The sequence below is a fragment of the Stegastes partitus genome, unplaced genomic scaffold, assembly GCF_000690725.1.
Source record: "Stegastes partitus isolate 25-593 unplaced genomic scaffold, Stegastes_partitus-1.0.2 Scaffold171, whole genome shotgun sequence".
NCBI classification, from domain to species: Eukaryota; Metazoa; Chordata; class Actinopteri; family Pomacentridae; genus Stegastes; species Stegastes partitus.
In genome coordinates, this window is record NW_007577902.1 from 432086 (window position 1) to 452026 (window position 19941).

Consider the following 19941-nt stretch of genomic DNA (forward strand, 5'->3'; position numbering starts at 1 on the left):
TTATTAATATTAACAAAAGTGTACAGCTTTGGAGAAGATAAGGCACAACTCTCTGTAAAAACTTCTTATAATATTATTTAAACCATCTCTATCCTGTAGATGGTCATAGGGCGTTGAAGCCCCTGTCCTTGACCATTGGGCATCAGTTGGGCTACATCCTGGACAGGTGACCAGTCTATCAGAGAGCGAACACAAAGATACAGACAACCATGCATGCTCACACCCACACCTACGGCAATTTAGAATCCCAGAATAACCAACTATGCATGTCTTTGGAGTGTGGGAAAGAGCTGGAGCACCTGGACAAAATACACATAGGCACAGGGAAAACATGCAAACTCCACATGGAAACCCAGCAGACCAGCAGGGTTGAACCCATAAGTATGTTGCTGTGAGGTACTACTGCTGAATATCAGCTTACTATTGGTCAAAAGTTAAGCATAGCTCCTTGTTTTGTTTGTTAACTTCATATTTCACCTTTAAATTCTGCAGAAATATTTCAGGGTACGGAGTCCCCCAATTACAAGTGCATGACTTTGACAGTGACAAACACATAAATTGGTTAAATACTTACTCATATACTGCTTATGCTACAAAGCAAAACTATTGACAAAGTCTTACATTACTATAAAGACATGCGCCTGCAGTGGAAAATGCCTCATTTGATGATTGCATAAATCATTTAGAATAAATTTCTGTGGGTTTATACACATGACTAAACTGAATAAAGAACCCTTTATCCTGACACAACATGTAAAAGAAAATCCAAACTGTGCCCATAAAATAGAGCAACATCATATTATCATTCAACTGCCTAGACTAAGAACATTAAAAGGAGAAAAAAATGAAGAACTTAGAAACACAAAGAGGAATTTTAAATGCTATAATTAAAAATGATGTAAAGTCCGAGGCAAGTCATGTTCTCTTTCATGTGTTTAACCAGGTGTTTGTCTGTCAGCTTCCTCTCAGCCACATGTGTGATCCTGACCCTGTTTCACAGCTTCATACCAGTCATTAGTGGTCGTCTGGCTGACGTCACCACACAGAAGGACCAGATGATTCAAACACACTATGACCAAGTGTGCGTGCAGACAAACGCCCACATATCCAACTGCTTTACTAATCAGTTTCATTCCTGGGGGGAGAGGTAACAGCTATTTCAGTACAGTGCAGTAATCTGAGATGTGGACATATTTATATGGGTACAACATTTGTGCTTGCAGAGTAAAGTCACAAAATTAGACTTTTTTGCCTGTTGTTTGGTTAACAGAGCATCAAAACAATATTTATTCTGCTGATTCTTCAACACCGTTTGATTCGAAACTTGACGTCTCTCTACCACTACATATAAAACATTTAAGAAATGAAGCAATCGTAAAAATCCTCATTTTGTTAAAGTTACTTTTCAATGGTTTGACTTGCAAACTAACATGAGAGCTGTGACAGAAAAGGAGGGACATTTAAAATCAGTGGTCAGTGGTCAGAAAAGTTACTCTTCGTAAAAATTGCTGTAGTGATGCATCTAAACCTTTAGATGGCAGCCCATTAACATCTTTGGTGGATAAAGAACACAGGTACATGCTGTACCAAAGGTCACTCAACATACAGTATGTTGGACATTAAACTAGACCATTAAGCTAAGTGCAGTATTTTGTCACACTTTATTTACTGCAGTAAATAAGACATTGCTTTGTTCACAACATCCAGTTCATGTTGAGGTATAAACTGTGCAAAATCAAAGAAGAGAAAATGGCTTATTGCAGTTAATTTCTCTTTTTCTTTTAATCATTGCTAATAACATAAAATCTTCTTAAATTGTGATCCCATTTTCATTGCAGATTAGTCTACCATTTTTTTCTCGAACAAACAATTAATTCCAATTTATCAGTTTGATTGATTAGTCTAAAAAAAGTTAGAAAATATTTATCACAGCCTCTCGGAGCGGAAAGATACTATCTTTTGTATAAACAAAAGTCACAAACCCAATGCTAAATCAAAATACTAGCATTTAAAACTGTTATAAAAACTGAAAATATATACATTTGAACCAGTGGATTTTGACATGGGCTGCAAGGTGGCGCAGTTGGTTAGCACTGTTGCTTCGCAGCAAGAAGGTCGCCAGGTCGCCGGTTCGCAGCCCGGTGGGGGCACTGGGATCTTTCTGCATGGAGTTTGCATGTTCTCCCCGTGCAGCGTGGGTTCTCTCCAGGTTCTCCGGCTTCCTTCCACAAGTCCAAAAACATGTTGAGGTTAATTGGTAATTCTACAATTGTCCGTAGGTGTGAATGTGACTGTGCTTGATTGCCTGTCTCTAAGTGTGGCCCTGTGATAGACTGGCGACCTGTCCAGAGTGTCCCCTGCCTTCGCCCTAAGTCGGCTGGGATAAGCCCCCCCCCAGGACTAGTCCTGAAGTCTCAGTAACCTTTTAATCCACACTGATGGACTTGTATTACACTGAATTCTGGGTTTTTAACTTGACCCAGAATATTTAACAGCAGCCAAGGGCCTGTTTTAGAAAAGACATTTTTTTCAAACGAATTGGTATTAGTTTTTGAGTCCTACAAGGCTCTACAATGCTCACAAATTGGACACAAGTAGTTTATTAGTGAAACTTGTCTAAATGATGCACAACTACTAGTAACTATTAGAATAACCTTACTTTAGTTTTCCAAGTGTATCATTTGAGATAATCAGCTATCGACAAAGCACAAAGATAGCAGATTTTGTTCTGACTTTAGGCTCAAAATGAAAAAATTAATTGATATCTAAAACCTATGGCTCATAAAAAACAAGACTTTCCAAGCAGAAAAACACAAAAAGCTAATGTGCAATACATTCCAGCTTTACACTTTAGGTTTTAATCTCTACTGTTGCTTTCCCCAGCAGCAAGGATCTGTAGCAGTTCCTGTTTACAGCCAAAACACTGACACTGTGTATGTGTGTGCGGGCATGAAGAATAGTGTCTATGACTTTTTTTCTTTTTGTTAATACACTTATAATACCATACACAGTGTGGTTTCACTGCAAGAACAATTGTGTTTTGTCTTTTTGTGATGGTTAGATTCATTTTTTGGCCAGAACACATAAACTAAACAAGTCATAACAGTCAGTGAGTCACATTAAGGATTAGAAAGTTTCTGTCTATGGTGAGGAACAGGTCGACAGTTGCTGCTGCTGCATGTGCGGTCTGCGTTTCGGTGCCGAGTGATGTGAGGAGACGCTTCTTTATCCAGCGCATTCTAATGATGACAGCTGGGAGGAAGTGGGCTGATGGACAAGAAGCAGCTGCAGGTTGGGGGTCATGTTTGGGATGAAAATGTATCATGTGAATCACGAAGGAGGCTGAATGTTAAATAGACCCACACGTCATCGTCTCACTCTTGGCTTATAGAGATATAAAGTACAGGACTCTCGGTCTCACACGGATTGGTTTGAAACTTCACTTATCTGTAAAAGCATTTACACCTGCAAGTGTTTAGTGTAGCATGAATTTATGAAGTTGTTTTCTGTCCACGTGCAGACACTGGAAGCTCATGACTAATGCATGCACGTTCCAACAATAAATCCTATTTAGTAAGAGTTTGGCACTCAAAAAACTCAGCTAATCTGCTAATCAGGGTGCGGTTCATCCAGATTTGACATGACTGTCCGAAAGTGTGGGAACCCATCACTAAGAAACCAATATCTGAGACAATTGGTTTTATTGTCTTTCACAAAAGAGCAGGCTGACTAACTAAGAGATGACAGCCGTATTTATAGCTAATTTGTAGTTAACTCATTCATTAGGCAAAACACCTTTAAAATTGTTGGTTCAGCTTTGTAAATCTGTGGATTTGCTTCTTTTTCTACCCTTATACATCAAATGAATTTATGTTTGCAACTGTGTCAGTTAGCAATTTAAAGATATCTCCACTGACTCTGAGAAACTGTGAGTGCTAGGTTTGCATCACTCTGACATTTTTTTGAAGTACTCAAAACAAACGCTCAGCAGACTAATCAGTGATGACAACGAATAGTAGAGGTAGCAACAAAGTAAAAAAGAGTGCATGAAATTAAATGTTCAACTTATAAAAGAGCTTTGGAAATCAGCCCATCAGGATAGAATGAACATCATCTGTTGTACTTGATGTCACTCAGAACACGACGGGCTCGGCGTTTGTGAAATCCTAAAGATGTTATGCATTCAATATTTTAAGAGCATCTGGACTTTCTGTATATGATGTGGGTGGCTCTCACTTTGAGCATCTCCCTGATGGTGAAAGTTTAAAAGCAAGAGTGCCAACAGGTAATCTTTTTCAGCATTATTGTTATTAATACAACAATCAGAGCTATAAAAGACGTTCTTAAGCTGCTGTCAAAATGACAGCAAACAGAAACAGAGTTGTAAATCAGCTGTAAGAACACACGGAGACTATTATCATTTCCAGACTGTGAATGTTTATAAAGGATAAGAGAACAAAACATACAAGTCAGTTAAAGCTCTCCTCTCTCAGAAGTTGAGTCGTGCTCAGATGATTTATTCATTGTCCCTGTTTCATTGCTTTTGGAATTGTACTTCCTCCTTTTTCTGTCTTTGCAGTTATCCGTCCATGTGGGATGCATCACCAACGTCAGTCCTGATATTAAAACTTCCAGATGACAAAAAGCAGGTCAGAGGGAACCAAGTTTCCTGATTGTCAGCTAAAATCCTTCCCTGGAGACACTGAGAAGCTGGATGAACAGGAGATTGGATTCAGATTTACTTGTGTTTGTGGTGCAATGCAGCCTCCAACATGTCGTACATCATAGTAGGGATCAACTGATTGTTGACAATATTCAGCATTTTCATGAATATTGTTTTTAATCAATTCCAGAAAAATTCAATAAATTTGAAAATGAACCACTTTGGCTCAGATGCAGCCAAGTCTCTCTATGTATAGACCCCACTTGAGCAGTGTCCTGCTCACAGCACTCTCTGATGGGTTACACACCACATGCAAAAGCCTATCAGCACTGAAAGATAAATGTTGAAAAGTTTCCCTTTAATTAAAGATATGTAAATCTTGAATCAATTCATCATAAATCAGCTCTTCAAGCTTTATTTTAACACAGAGTATACAGAAGTATGGTGACCTCATTTTCAATGTAGCCAAGTAAGAAAATGAAAGATGTAGGTACACAAACAAGAAACTTGGATATCAATAAAATATTAAAAGGAAAAGTTAGCAAAATAACAATAATACAAAGGTTTGGTGTTGAGGTTTATGTTATTCAAATTTTGACACCAAGATTTTCATTTCTACTTCAAATATACATCATTCCATGTATCGTATAGCGATCTCTTCGATTTCTAACTATAGCATCAAACCTGAAATCCTTCATCTGTTCTTGCTGTGAAACTAGTTACTGCTTCTTTTGGTTTAAGCTTCCATTTCAGATTAGACTTTTTGATGGCTTACTTTAAGAAACAAAACTTTGAAGGGATAAAAAAGCCTAAAACTAGAACACATGTGGTTTAAATCAGGAACTATTTAGCAAATAACTAGAAAATTAAATATTTGAAGAAAAAATGTCTTTAATCAGTCATTTTGATTGTTTAAGTAGTTTCCTTTGTTTCCCTTTTAGCAGCATCATAATTTCAGGTTATAACAGATGTGAGAAGTTGACATCTCCAGTTTTGCAGGAGATGCAGTGGATGTTTAAAAGCTGCATATGCAGTGCTCAGGAGAACTATACTGTGAGGGAGTGCGTGATAAACAACTTCCAGATTGGCTCCTCTGTATATGCAGTTCTTCCTTCCCTTATGCAAATCCTGCATCATATTTGAGGCACGCAACAAAAGCTCCTGGCTCAGGTGTTTCCTCTGCACTCACAGTGAAGGTGGCCAGGAAACTGTCCCTATGGCTGCCTTCATGACACATGTGCTTTCTTTTAGACACATCCTCCTTTAACTTCCTCCTTCAGCCCAGCATGCTGCAATAGTAGCTTGAAGAATCTATTAGTCAACCTGTGCAATGGGATAGAGATATTTAATTTCCATGCTTTTTCAACATCTGATCTTTCAAATACTCCCAGATGTTTTTTGGTTGTTGTTTTCTCTCTCTCTCTCTCTCTCTCTCTCTCTCTCTCTCTCTCNCACACACACACACACACACACACACACACACACACACACTCTCTCTCTCTCTCTCTCTCTCTCTCTCTCTTTGGAGCTCTGTGAAATCATGACAAGCTGCAGTGCACAAATTTGCTCTGCCTATAATAAACGACGGATCCCTGTTTTTATCCTGGTTTGAATGGAGGCTGAGTCTGCCCCCGAGAGGCTCGCTCATTGGAGGAAATTGGACGGGCAACGTAAGCGTTCGTCTTGAATGGGAAAATAGCAGAGGAGGGAAAAAAAGACAGGCTGAGCAGCAACACACACGTACAGTGTGTCAGCAGCGGCCACCGACACACACAGACACACACACGGACCGATGCATCCACAAGAAGGAGCTCATTATCATCGTCACTTTAGAGAAAACACATTTCCGTCATCAGGAGTTTAACCATAGGATCCGTGTCATTCCGAGCGCATTCCTCAGCAGCGTTTTGCGCATCTCCAATCGCCAGTTTTTGTTTTTTTTGTTTTTGGGTTTTGTTTTTTTTTTTACACTTCTTGTTTCTGCTCCAACAGAAAGGGTCCGCAGTCATGATCGAGCAGCCACTGGCGAAGCGTTTCATTTGAAATTTTTGTATTTCAAAAGAAAAAGAATTAAAAATGGACCAGCAGCTCCCCAAACCAGAATGCAGAAACATGGATGCGTGTCTGAGAAGGCTGAAGCAAGAACTGGTAGGTTCTGTTGGATCTACTTCTGTTATTTCAGGAACCACTGAAGCACGTTGTTCTACTTTATTCAGTAAATTGCTTATGAGCGCAAAAAATAACAATAATAATAATAATAACAATAATCGAAAAAACATCAAATATGTCGCTTTGCTGCACAATATGTGACACATTCCTGTATTTCTAACTCTCACATTCTGGATTTTAGTTTTCAGCTGAGGCTGCATGTGTATCTTTTTAAATCGCATTAATCTGTGTGGGCTTAAAGCTCTGAGCACACCAGAGGCTTGTGTACTCATCCCTCCTCTCTGTCTACACATCTGGGACAGATGTTTTAAGCTTAATGAGCTCAAGACAGTTTTCATTTTCTTCTTTTCTAACAAGTAGGACTGTTCTTACACTGTGGTGGGCTGTAGATTCTGGTAAGAAATGGATGGATGGATTTTGCACCATTTTTAGTGTGTTGTAGTAGTAAATTTAATCATGTGTTGCAACAGACTGCTGGGAGCTCTTGCTTTCACAGGGGAGTGAGTGGATTTGGCAGTCACATTGAGTTTCATCACATTTTCATGCCTTGAATGACTTACTTAGACTCCATTATTTATTATCTGCACGTCTCCTCTCCTCTAATAAACAAATTTGTTTGATGATAACAAATTTAGAGTGCCATCTCCCTCCTCCCCTTTGAAATGGAAAATAAGTTAAATCTGTAAGCTGCACCCTCACGCCCAAAATCATCTGGCAGTGACCCACTGTAGACCCATTTTCAAAGGAGCCTTAACTGGCACCGACTTCATTTGGAATCATCTTCAAAGCAAACACAGATTTATTTTTTTCTCTTTCTTTCTGTCTGTCCAGCCACTGGTCCTCAGAAAGGCCTCGCATGGCTCCATGTTTTGCAACATAATCTGCTCTGTGACTTGATTCACTGCTCCAAATTAGTCGCACGTCTGTGAAGTGGTACTTGAGATTTCAGGGGGGAAAGTTGTCGTTGATGCCAGACATACATATTGTGTTATAGGTGCCACATTGCAGTTTGGTAACATAATAGAAAAAAGTGTCATGCCACGCCGAGGATCAAACAGGAGAACAGAGAGCAGATGCCGGTTAAAAAGCCGAGGCAGTCTCCCCCTGCACAGAGCCATGTGGTTTGCAATCTGTTGTTCTGAAAATACGGGCTGTCGATGCCAAGGCTGTCATTTTTCTTTGCACTGTGACTGATTTTCATTCAGTGCTCACTGGAGAGAGGTAAACCATCTACAGCACGGAGATCACAAACATCTAACAACTGACCTGCAGCTGCGATGCCAAGTCAAGTAGCTCTTCAGTATCAGTGTTGACTTTGCTGCTTTGAAGCCTGCAATGTGGTTTTTAAAAGGACCATGCCAGTTGTTTTGCATATTTTTGAACATTTACTGGAAATCAAACGCACCTTAAATCTCTCCTAACCATCCTGCAAACTGTGCTGCTGTGTTTCCATTCATTTCTGGGCTGCAAAAGCTGATCGAGCTGCATTATCCATCATACCCAACCTTGATTACTTTTGTCAAAGTTACATTGTTGCTGTAATGTAGCTTAATTGCACATTGATTTGGCTTCACTGCATTACAACATCCTGTGCTGTTACTCTGATCAAATGAATGCAGACTTCACAGTCAATGTGGTGACTGAACAGCTCAGGCGTTTTAAAGTGGCTGATAATCAGACTGAATAGCCATTAAGTTTCAACTTCATTATTGGCTGGGTTTTCTGCTGGGATGAGTTGGTTTTTTGTTTTTTTTTTTGTGGTTTTTTTGCTGTAACCGATCGAAAGCAAGCAGCATATCCATCCTGCCAACATCAAATTTCAGTCAACACAGAAGATGTTTGCTATCTACATTGACCACATGGGTCAAAGAAATATGCCTGCTCTTTCTGGAAGTTGGCCTGTAACCACAGTATAGCTGCATCAGACTTTTTGTGGTCATGGTTTCTCTTCAGAAGAAGGCATCCTCATTCTTAAGTCCACTAACAAAAAGAAATGTTGATGAGCTCAAATATGAGGACTGGAGCCTGGTTAAGTTTTAGGAGTCTCCATACTGTAAGTTGCATGGAAATGAATGGAAATACTCAAAGGCTTGTGGGAAAATGAGTCTAAAGACAAAAGATAAAATGGTGCAACATGTTCTACAAAACTTTAAGGTATGCATAATGTTTAGAAAAGAAGCTTAAACAAGTGTTGCAAAAGCGCTGCTATGATCCTTTCAATCTACACCCTAAAATACTCTGACACGACTGAACAACAGTCACCTCAAAACTGGAAATTCTACATAGTTAAGGTTGCAGTGTCTGTAGAAAAACGTGAGCTTGGCATTCAAAGTCTGACGAAAAAGTTACATAAACTACAACTGTCCACTCAACACTCCACATCAGACACTAAACCCAAGATGTGTTGCCCTGTCAGCTCTAAAAGAAGAAGGGTGTCATTCGAAAGTGTGAACACTGTGTCAGGGGTCGGGGCTGTCAGTCTGTGTAGGGGCAGAGTCAGGTCACGCTTAAACATTTGACCCACAACCTGACAAGGTCTGGGGCCATTTCTGCAAGCTGCTGACCGCATCTAACACACCAAAAACGCTACAACTCAAACCTTACAGATTGGGTTTCGAGTTGGGAATGTGTCATCATTTTTCATCCGTCTGTTTGTGCTGCTCTTACTGGGAACTGTCTGTCAACAGGCTGTCAACCACAATTTGTTCTTTTAAATGCACTACAAGGCTCCATTGAAATCCTGAGGATATAATGGCAACAATGAAATATTTTTGAGCTCATGGGTGACTCATTATTCGTGCAGCAGGCAGACAAAGAGTCATGCAAAAAGACAACATAAGCTCTTCCTGCCTACTTGGAGTTGAAAATGCTAACACTGACATGCCATTGACTCACGTTGTCTAAATGTAGGGTTCACACCTGCTTAGTGGCGTCATTTCAGACACTAAAGCATAAATCAGAGCTTTTGATATCATCACTGCTGAAGCTGATTTCACATGCATCATGCTGTTTTACCCCTTTCACACCTGAGGCAAATTTCAAACACAACTGTCACCTTTGGAATTCAAAACCGAAGCCAGAAAACATGAAGTCATGAAATCTGAGAGAAATACCACACAAGTGCCAAACCTACCGTGTGTATCTGGAAAGTCCTGTGCTCTTTGTTATCTTTTGGGGCGTTGGATTAGAAAACTTTACACAAAGCAGGGTAGTGGTTTAACTTGAAGCTTGTTTGTTTTGTGCCTCCCTCACGGCTCCTGTTCTCCAAAACTGCCCTTCCTTCCCCTCAACTAAAATTGGCCCTGACTGTTGGTGGCAGCTGTGGGGTTTGCGTGGGTGATCATTGTGTTTGAGATGGACCACGAACCTTTAACAAAGCCTGTTTATCATTATGGGCCTGTGTGCGCAACCTGCTTTTTCATGGTTCACAGAATGGAAAATGAAATCACCAACCAAGATATCAGATTTATTTAGGAGCTTTTGTTTCTCGAGACAGTTGAGCGGTGAATTATGGTGCTGCTGTGGCCCCACACACAATCTTCCTGATGTTACATCAAGTCCCTCCTCTCCTCTCTTTGCTTTCACTGGAAGAAAAAAATACGGGCATTATTTCTCATGGGTACTGCTCTCAGCGAGGTTTAAGTCAACATCCTCTATGGTCTTTTGTTGCTCTGTCTTTGGGGCCTTCCAACTACATTTTGTGTGGCATCATTGCTTCATCTATGGCCAAAAGATATGCTATTTATGGAATTACTGTGCTTATTCTGCTATTGAAATGGAAGAAGTGCTGGGCCATTTAGGGGCAGCAAAAATAACTGAACACCATTTTGCCATAATTGTGGCACACATCTAGCAGACACAGAGCAGCATAATGATACATCTATTTGGAGTTGTGTTTCTGACCTCCAGATCAACGTACGTCCAATATTCACTCTGCTTTTAGCTCAGTTTTGATCTGTGCCATCCCTGAGGGAATTATCAATCTCTTTAGCAGCTAAATGCTCCACTATGTTCACCAGATAGTCAATAACGTCAACTGGAAAAAGAAAAAGAAGCTGTGTGAAGTAAAATTCTCTGCATCCCCTTTTATGTTATAGTAGTCATTTGATCCATTGTATTCAATAAATCAACAATAAAAATTCCCTACTTCATTTATAACTCAGCACTTTCAATAAATAAAACTGGTCTTGTTCCAGAAATGCTTGCATGATTTTACACTCCTTTTGATGTTAGAAGGGGCTGCAGAATCGTAGCACTTTCGCTGCCCACACACGAGGTACTGACGTCAACCGCTGAACTATGAAGCATCTATGTAACGATTACTGCCTCCAGTTTAGATTATGAGCCAGGAAGGCAACAGATTGGGTCCCAGACTGTCTCCAAGAATCATCTGCCAAAGATGATGATACAGACCCTAATCATCTCGCGTCTCCCAAAGCAGCGTCGTTTGTGATGCCGTAAATGAGCTCTAGCAGGAAACAAGCTATTAAACCACCTCCCAGTTCTGAAAAGGCCGTTAGGGAGTCTTTGCTGGGCAGCAGGCTCTAGAAACAGTAATAGATTTGGCCCACATTGATTCAGTTTAAGGATTTTCCATTCTCATTTATGATTTGGTCTTGCCACAAGAGGATTGAGCACTTCAAGATTTACTAACAATGTCATGCAAGAAGCAGTATAATTCAGTGAGGATGGTGCAGCTGTCTAACAATACTTTAAATTTGCCTCAACACAAATCTGTCCCAAACCACCTGCAGAAACAGTTGTGTGTTCTTGTTTGATGTGCATAGATTGAATTGTATGAACCATCCCTTTATATCATACTCACTGTGAGGATCCATTACATGTTATACAAACATGAGAACATGAGAATCATAAAATCCAGCCATTCAGGTTCATGTAGAATATCAAAAGAAAATTATTGTTTAAATATACTCCTAACGACCAATTTGTCGTGACATCATACCAGGCATTTGTGTCCCAGATTCTTTTGTTGGACATTATTTACACATCTTCTCCTGGTTGCGACCCCAAGGACCTTTGAACCAAAACAGAGTCACCATGTAACCTCTCGTCAAAGAGGCATTCATTACTGTGTGCACAGTAATTTATTTCTTTCAGTGAATGTTGCACAGCTTTATTGCTCTCTTGATTGTGACCTTGGGGCCGTCCACGGCCATTCAGCCACAGAGACCCTCTCTGTATCCCCCCGGACAGAGATCCTATTCCTGTCCTTGACCCACACAGCCCACCATTCATTTTTAATTAGGGGTGGAGGTGGAAGGGAGGGAGGGTGGAGCACACTGTAGCTGCTGCTGCTGCAGGCCAGCTCCGACCAAACAGGAAGACCTTTTGGGCCTGATAACCTTGGCCTCACTGTTCCCTTGCCTTGCAGCCAATAACACATAAACAACAACAGTCTGTGTTTTATAGCCAGAACAGAGCAAGAGTTTGTTTTGGATTTGTCGTTTGTGTGTTTGTTTTTTACCCAATAATTCTGTTATTTTGCATCAGCGAGGACAAAAAAATGAAAAAAAGAGAGAGACATTCACTTCATTCAAATGCGGCAAGTCTGGACATGTGTGGATGTGTGAGCTCAGTGTATTTGCACAGTGAATTTATTTTTCCCTCCATAACTGACGGAGGTAATATCAAGGCCATGATGAAGGCAGAGACCTCGTTCTCAACAGACAGCAAGGGAAAAGCATTGATTTATTTATACTTTGTGGCATTTAAGTCACTTGCATGGATATTGAATGGTTTTCTGGGTGCATCTGCACAGTAGATGGATGTAGGTTCTTTTTAATTCTTCTTCTTTTTTTAATTAAAATGCCCAGAACTTTTTAATAAGCCTGCATTCAACATTAATTCAAGACTGCCAGCCATTGTTCTTTAACTTTGAAGCATTCAGCCCTTGATTAGCAATTATGTCTGGTTGGCTGGCATCACTGCAGCCAGAAGAAAAAAGTGTGTGTGTGTGTGAGACCCTGGACAGTCCCTGTTTATCTTTCATTCATTCAGTAGATTTTCACTTGGCTTGCTTTTTTTAAATGATCTTTTTTAAAGATTGTTTTTCTGGCATTTTTCCCTTTATTAGTCAGGACAGAGAGAGAATGAGACAGGAAAGGGCTTCTCCCCGGAATGGGGAGAGACCTTGCAGCAAACTGTCGTGAGCAGGAATCGAACTCACGAACGCCGCACCGGGAAACTATAGCCCCTGTTCATGGGTCGACTGCTCAACCAGATGAGCTATAAGGGCACCCTTAAAATGATCTTTTTATAGAAAAACACGCTTGATGGAATAAATGGCTGAAATACTTGAAGACTTTGGTTCAAAAAAAAGATTTAACCAAATATCACAAGGCTGCCTTAATGATGTGAGTGTCTCTGGGCAGTAGAGTGATTCCCTGCAGCCCCAATTTCATCCCAGTACTCTTATTAAATTAGATTAGACAGACATTATTTCTCATCTCCGTTTTTCTGTTGAAGACCTTAAGGTGCTCGTGTAGGTCCTTTCAGGGCTGTGTCTTCTGGGTCTTTGTCCTAACAAGGCCTTCAGCTGATTCACACATTGTTGAAGTGAGACATCTCAGGATTTCTATGTCTAAACTAGAAAACTGCCGCAGGACATAATTTTAAAGTCACTTTTAGCATCCTGAGCAAATGCTAGAGTGAAGGTTGAAAAGGCTGACATATTTGGGCCACAAAGTTCAGCTTTGAAATGGCAGTGGTGGAGTGCCTGGAGTTAGTGGCCTGGCAAAGGTAGAATAATAGGGTTTAGTTTACTACCGCTCCTGTTTATACTCCAGAGTACAATATGAATTATTAATATCACCTTAGAATAGAAATGCCAGTAAACAACTCTGGGTTTTTTTAAATAACTGTGGGGAATGCCTGCATTTTAGGGTATAATGGAAGGGTTGCATGTATATTGTTTTTGGTTAGCATGTGCGAACAGGTGCGGCTCTTTTCGACTGCATGGGAATCTACAGCTTCGGGGATAATATTTCAAAAACAAATTTAATGCATTTTGGTGGTCCAGATTTCACCAGCAGCTCGGAGTGCGGTAATCCCTCAGCTGATGCCTGCATAAACTTTACTGAAGCCACATGTCTGCCTCTGAAGATGCAACAACAATGCATAACTCAACACGTCATCTTGTATTCAGTCTTGTTGACCTTTGATGTGGAGGAAAGTAAACCATAATTATACGCTCTTTCCCAGCCTCTCCCAGGACACAGACAATTACAGCCATATGTGGAAGGCACAAGGACAAGAGACAACCTGATTGTGCTAATTACATGTACCTTCACTGCCTAATTCAGCGAGCCAGCGGGAAGCTCAGAGGCTTTTGTTCCTAGCATGTGCATTGATAGGCTTATTTTCTGATCTTAGAGGTTATTCATGCCCCCGTGCACCTATTCAGCCATATGTTAGTGACAAGCAAAGTGTTTTAACCCAGAGCTTTGATGGTGAAGGCTGCTGTGTAAGTGCCGAGGTCTGATTCATGTACAAGAACCTTTGATTATTTTTGCTTATTTTTTGGTTATACCATTAGATCGTGACTGAACCTGTCTTCATGTCTGAGATAATTTTTAAGTAATTAATGAAGTTATTTCTGTTGTCGCAAGTGCTGTTTGATGTTGCCGGTAAGATTTCTGTAAAACCATTTGTGCGTGCTGATCTGTTAATACAATGATTTGTGCTATGTTAAAGTGATGCAGAAATATTTCTAGAGCCAACCTAGTAAGATTGGCATTTAAACTTTTATGGAAAGTTACCAGAGTGCTCATTCAGACAAGAAGCAGACACATTACGATTCTATGAAATTAACGTGAAGGAGTGCATGTCTGGAAGGGGCTTTAGAGGAAAACAGCGGATGAACTGCTTCACAAGATAGGCAAATCAGGTAAAGGATGTACAAACATCAGGGTATTCAGATGTCCAGGTTATTTTTCTGACAAATGCACAGTTGGAAAATTTGCCTCAGAGGATGACATTCACATGCTAACTCTGAAACACAGTTTTCCCTAAACACAAAGTACAGCTGAGGCTGCTAGAAATGACATTAGTTTTCAATTTGTGTGGTTAGAAACCAAAGCACTGGACAACTTAAATTTTGTTACACAATAGCTCTACAAGACATTAACCTCCTTTTGCAGGCAACATGCATGTGTGTACCAATGATCCATACAGTGATTTAGAGATATTTCACCAAAAAACATTGTTAACCTCATGGTAGCTCGAGGAAAACCCAAGGATCTGTCTAAATCAGTAGACTTTATCATCTGTGAGACATGAACGTCTTTGCAACCTTTCAAAATATATCATTGCAACTGCATCACTATCTTTTTAAATGTAATTTAATTAATAAATATGGTCAAAAAATGTTTTCTATCTTTCACATTTGTCAGTTTTCCCAAATAATCCACTTTCTGTAACAATGATCACATCTCTCACGGTGCTTATGCAGCTCTTTGTTTATGATGTCGTACCGTCAGTTGTCCTATGCGGCGACTTTTCCCACCCGGGGTCAAAACAATCACCGCTCCCCCATGATTAAGTATCACGGTCTGGTGTTGTCGCAACTTCAACCAACCACCCCCTCCCCCTTCTTTGTTCTTATGGTGTCATCCATAATTGAAGCCATCAACAGTTTTCTCTTCGACATCTAAACATATGGCGAGGGATTCCTCCCTGTTAACCCTCCTCCTCCTCCTCCCTCTCCGCCTCCCCTACTTACCTCTCTGCTCATATGGCTGACTCTCACCCGCCCCTCTCTACACTCACCGTCTCCCCTCTCGCTCCTCTCAGTCTGTTTCCGCCTGAGTGACCCCACACTAACCCCCCCTCCCCGTGCCATTTGGGGATTATAGTCTAGATGGGCAGCGGTGATTGGCTGTCATGCACAGCGGTGTCCCTCGATTGGAGGGAGATACATATAGGGGTAGTCGTACTGATCCATTTGAAAGGTGAGAGACAGCGACAGGCTGTCAGAGGTGCAGACTATCAACAAGGGAGAGACTGAAAGCGATATCTATACCTGCTGCTTTGTGAGAGTTTGTAGGAGGTAAGGTGTGGGGCTTTATTTCTGAAGATTTATGATGTTTGTGTTGGAGTGTGGCAGTTGAGAGACATTTTCCTAGTTATTTAGTTCTAAAAAACTGATCTCAGCTGGCATTTTCATCTCACATAAGCATCCTGTTTTATTCAATTTAATATGCAGTCTGTAAGTTTACTTGAAAGTTATTTGCTGTGGCTGACTGACAGTGTGGTTCATATGGAAAAGAGATTATTATCTCCTGTGGGTGTGCTCTACATATTTCTCACCGACATTTTCCACACACTCTGGCACGTTTTTCAAAATTCCTTTCATCCTTTTTCTCATCTTCCCACAGATGATTTTTTTTTTTTTTTTTTAATGGAGGGGGAGAGCTCCTATCAGGTTTACTCATCAATCAGTTGCTGCATTTGCCAATGTGTGTATCATCTTAAATGATAGAAGATGTATCTACAAGAGTGATTCAAAGTCAGGGTTAAAGTGTTTGATGACTCAAGCCTACAAGTTAAGACACAGGTCAGGATGCTGCCTCTGGGCTTTCTGTCTGCCTTCAGGAGAAGACGGTTGGTCCAGGTCACATGACACAGGCTCTTGAACAGATGAGAACAGAAAGAAAAGAGGAGGCTGATGAGAAATCCAGACTGTATGATTACTGCTGCACAGAGGGAAGTATGAGAGAAGAGAAAGAGCTCGAAGGAGAAAACAAATACGAGATAAAACAAATGGAAGGAAAAGGCAAAATAGAGATACTGAGAGCGAAAGAGTGAGAAAGAGACAGAAAACTGGTCTGTTTTACAGCTGTCACTGGTTGGATCCCCTCTAATACACAGGCCATATGGGACCCTGGCCTGTCATCCAAAACTAGGTCACATGACCACATAATTAAACAAGGTGCACAGCCTGAAACCCACAACAGAAGAACAGTCTCACTAGCAGAAGTAAAATACAGGCTTGTTAAAGGAATTTGCTGATTTTTTTGTCTCTCTCTGTCTTCCTGTAGCTTTCTATGAAAGAAGCTGGAGATGGCCTCCATGCTCAGATGAATTCCATGATGGGAGCCCTCCAAGAACTCAAGCTCCTCCAGGTCCAGACTGCACTAGAAAACCTCGACATTTCGGGGCGGCCCATTAACCGAGGAATCCCACAACCAATTCCAGTGGCTCCTCCAGAGCCGCCAGCTGCAGCAGCTTCAGGAAAGGATCCCAGATCCTGCTTTAGACAAACCATGTCTGAGGAACTGAGCCTGAGTCCAATGTCAAGTCCGAGGCCGTCTTTGGACAGCAGACACACCTTTAGTCAAGATGATCATAGCCCATCCCGAAACAGAAGCAGCCTGGGAACCTTATCTTCATCGTCACCTTCATCTTCCTCGGCGTCCAGCCTGGAAAGTGAGAGTGACAGCGAAAGAACTGACAGAAGCGTAAAAAGTGAGAATGACCTTGAGTCTATACCCAGGAGGTGGTCTGGGTACACGGCCCCTCAGGTGGATTTCTATGGACCAACAGTGGGAAACCCTCCACCGGAGCCCTACCCTCATCCACAGGCTCCCCGTCGTGCACAGGTGGTGGACCTGCCTGGCATCCTGTATAGTCTGTCCAGAGAGGGTCCTTCCCTGGATAGCGACTACTCCCAGGACAGCACAGACGATGCTAGCGACTGGACTTCTTCGCTCATGAGCCGCAGCCGCAACCGTCAGCCTTTGGTGCTGGGCGACAATGTATTCGCCGACCTCGTAGGCAACTGGCTGGACCTGCCTGAGGTGGAGAGGGAGGAAGGAGAACAAGAGGAAATGAGGAAGAGGAGCGAAGAGAGGATAGTGGTCGGTGGGGCAGACAGACCTGACACCCCGGCTCACCCTCTCCGCCTCAGCCGCTCGCAGGAGATCTGCAGGAAGTTCTCGCTCACCACAAACATCTTCAAGAAGTTCCTGCGCAGCGTCCGGCCTGATAGGGACAAGCTGCTCAAGGAGAGGCCTGGTTGGATGGCTCCCGAGCTGCCAGAGGGTGACCTCTTCAAAAGACCGAAGAAACTGGCTCCCAAAAGTTCAAAAGGCAGCTTCTATCTTCCATTCTGGGCTGGTGGACAGCAGGGCAAAGGCAGGCCATGTCTCCATCTAGCTGAGGCAGAGAGGAACCACCACTTCCACCACCCTCAGCACCACCAACACTTCCCTCAGTTCCACCAGCAGCCGTTTGCAGGGATTTATTTAGACAGGAGGCAGCAAGAGACTGGTCTGGAAAAAATGCAGCCCTTGTTTGACTACAACACAGCTGTTTGGGTCTGACAGTGAGTATCAGGCCAACAGAATGCCAGGGATGCCAGATTGAGTGTGTGACAGGTGCGGTGGGATTGTGGCTGTGATTGTGGGGAGGGAATGAATGAATGAATGAATGAATGAATGAATGAATGAATGAATGAGAGGCTTGGCTACAGTTATCTTCCAAAAATGAACTGATAAACTTCACACCCACCAAGTTTCTCCCGCGACAGAGAGATTATCAGGGCAACAATTTGTCTGACAATCTGAAACCCTAAACCTCGTTTGCTGTGAGTGTATGAGTGAGTTCAGGATTCAGGATTTATGCTGCAAGTTTTGTATTTTTCAAGTTTCTTCACACGTGTGCATGTATGACTGGATTCTCTGGTTGTCTTAAAAGACGGTACTTTGAAATGGAGATCATTCTCAGAATGTCACCATCAATGCAGACTTCTTCCACTTCTATGCTACTGGGCATACTCTCATATATCTTACTTCTTTGCATCTATGAATAGTAACACCAACTGTTGAATTGCATGGTTACCCGTTTTTATCAGTGATGCTACAAACAGCTGTTACCGAACGCACTGCCACTGAACTGACCTAAGCTCCCTTTTGTTTCCAAAAAACTTTGGAAACTCAGGTTTAACTAAACTTGTCTCATTCACCTTTCTCAGGGAATGAATGCCACACAGGAGAAAACCATGAGACACTGCCACATTTAAATGGGTTCCAAATATAGTTTAGGGAAATTTTGCCTGATCTTATTTTGCTTAGAGCTGCAATACGGTGCATGACTAGTTCAAGGATTGCACATTCAAATGTGTCCCTTGTAATCAGCAGTGTTGTGCCCGCTGTCATGTTAGAAACACTCACTTTTCTTCTCTGCCATGTCGACATGGCAAATGTTGAGTCAACTGAAAGTCCTCTTGGGCTGTTGCACAGAGAGGAGGGGGAAAAAAAGATGGCACAGCCAACCATGAGCACTGACTAACTGACAGCCATCTGGTACCCGGACATTATGTAAAGCATGTTTGCCACAAGCTCGAAGAAGATGCAGAACAGGCTAGTTTAATCCAAAAGCTTTCTGAATGAACTGAATGGTGATGATGGTGTTCCATACTGTATATACAACAATAAATACAATACAGGACTGTAACAGTGATGGAGCAAATGAGAGTAGAGGTAAAAACCCATAATTTGTTTTAGCCAGTATGAAGTAAATGTACAGAACATTGTACATAAATGTCATCAACCAAACAGAAGCAGTAAGGAACATTTATTGTAATATCTCATCACATGATTTTCATTACTCTGCACAAATAAATATGTCACAGAAACAGCCCTCAACATAACATGTAAACAATGACACATCAGTTGTACTTAAAACACAAACTGATAAGTTCATCTTTGGCTGACAGTATTTATTTTCTTGTATCATATTAAGCTGTTTCAGTTTGGGGGGTGGTTCCATTTCAAGCATAACAGTTCGAATCAGAGAACAGCTTCCTTCACAAATTCCCTCAGGATTAAAGATGACACTGCCCGCTCTGACTCAAACTCACTTTTTTATAGAGGACCACTGTTATGCAAGGACAATCTGATGAAAAAAAAAACCTAGTTGATTTCACTCTGTTTTAAATGTGATACCAGACCAATCAACTCAGCCAGCAGGGATTATAGGCCTCAGAGGTCTTTTGAGTGTCTTGGCCAGTCAATCCATATGGTGCTGTCTCAGTTTTCAGGTCAATACATACTGCACATTCAGAGGGTCCAACACACATACACATACAC

At 41.5% G+C, this 19941-nt stretch overlaps 1 protein-coding gene across 1 annotated transcript; it reads left to right on the plus strand.

Annotated features, from left to right (window-relative positions):
* Positions 1–6482: 6482 nt before the first annotated feature.
* inka2 (inka box actin regulator 2) lies at positions 6483–19935 on the plus strand. Its single transcript, XM_008279833.1, has 2 exons — positions 6483–6811; positions 16891–19935. The coding sequence occupies exons 1-2, from the start codon at positions 6740–6742 to the stop codon at positions 18172–18174; spliced, it is 1356 nt and encodes a 451-aa protein (XP_008278055.1). The 5' UTR covers positions 6483–6739; the 3' UTR covers positions 18175–19935.
* The last annotated feature ends 6 nt before the right edge of the window (positions 19936–19941 follow it).

Coding starts and splice junctions, on each gene's coding strand:
- inka2 (XM_008279833.1), top strand. CDS start 6,740: ATGGACCAGCAGCTCCCCAAACCAGAATGCAGAAACATGGATGCGTGT. Junction 6,812..16,890: donor GAAGGCTGAAGCAAGAACTG/GTAGGTTCTGTT, acceptor GTCTTCCTGTAG/CTTTCTATGAAAGAAGCTGG.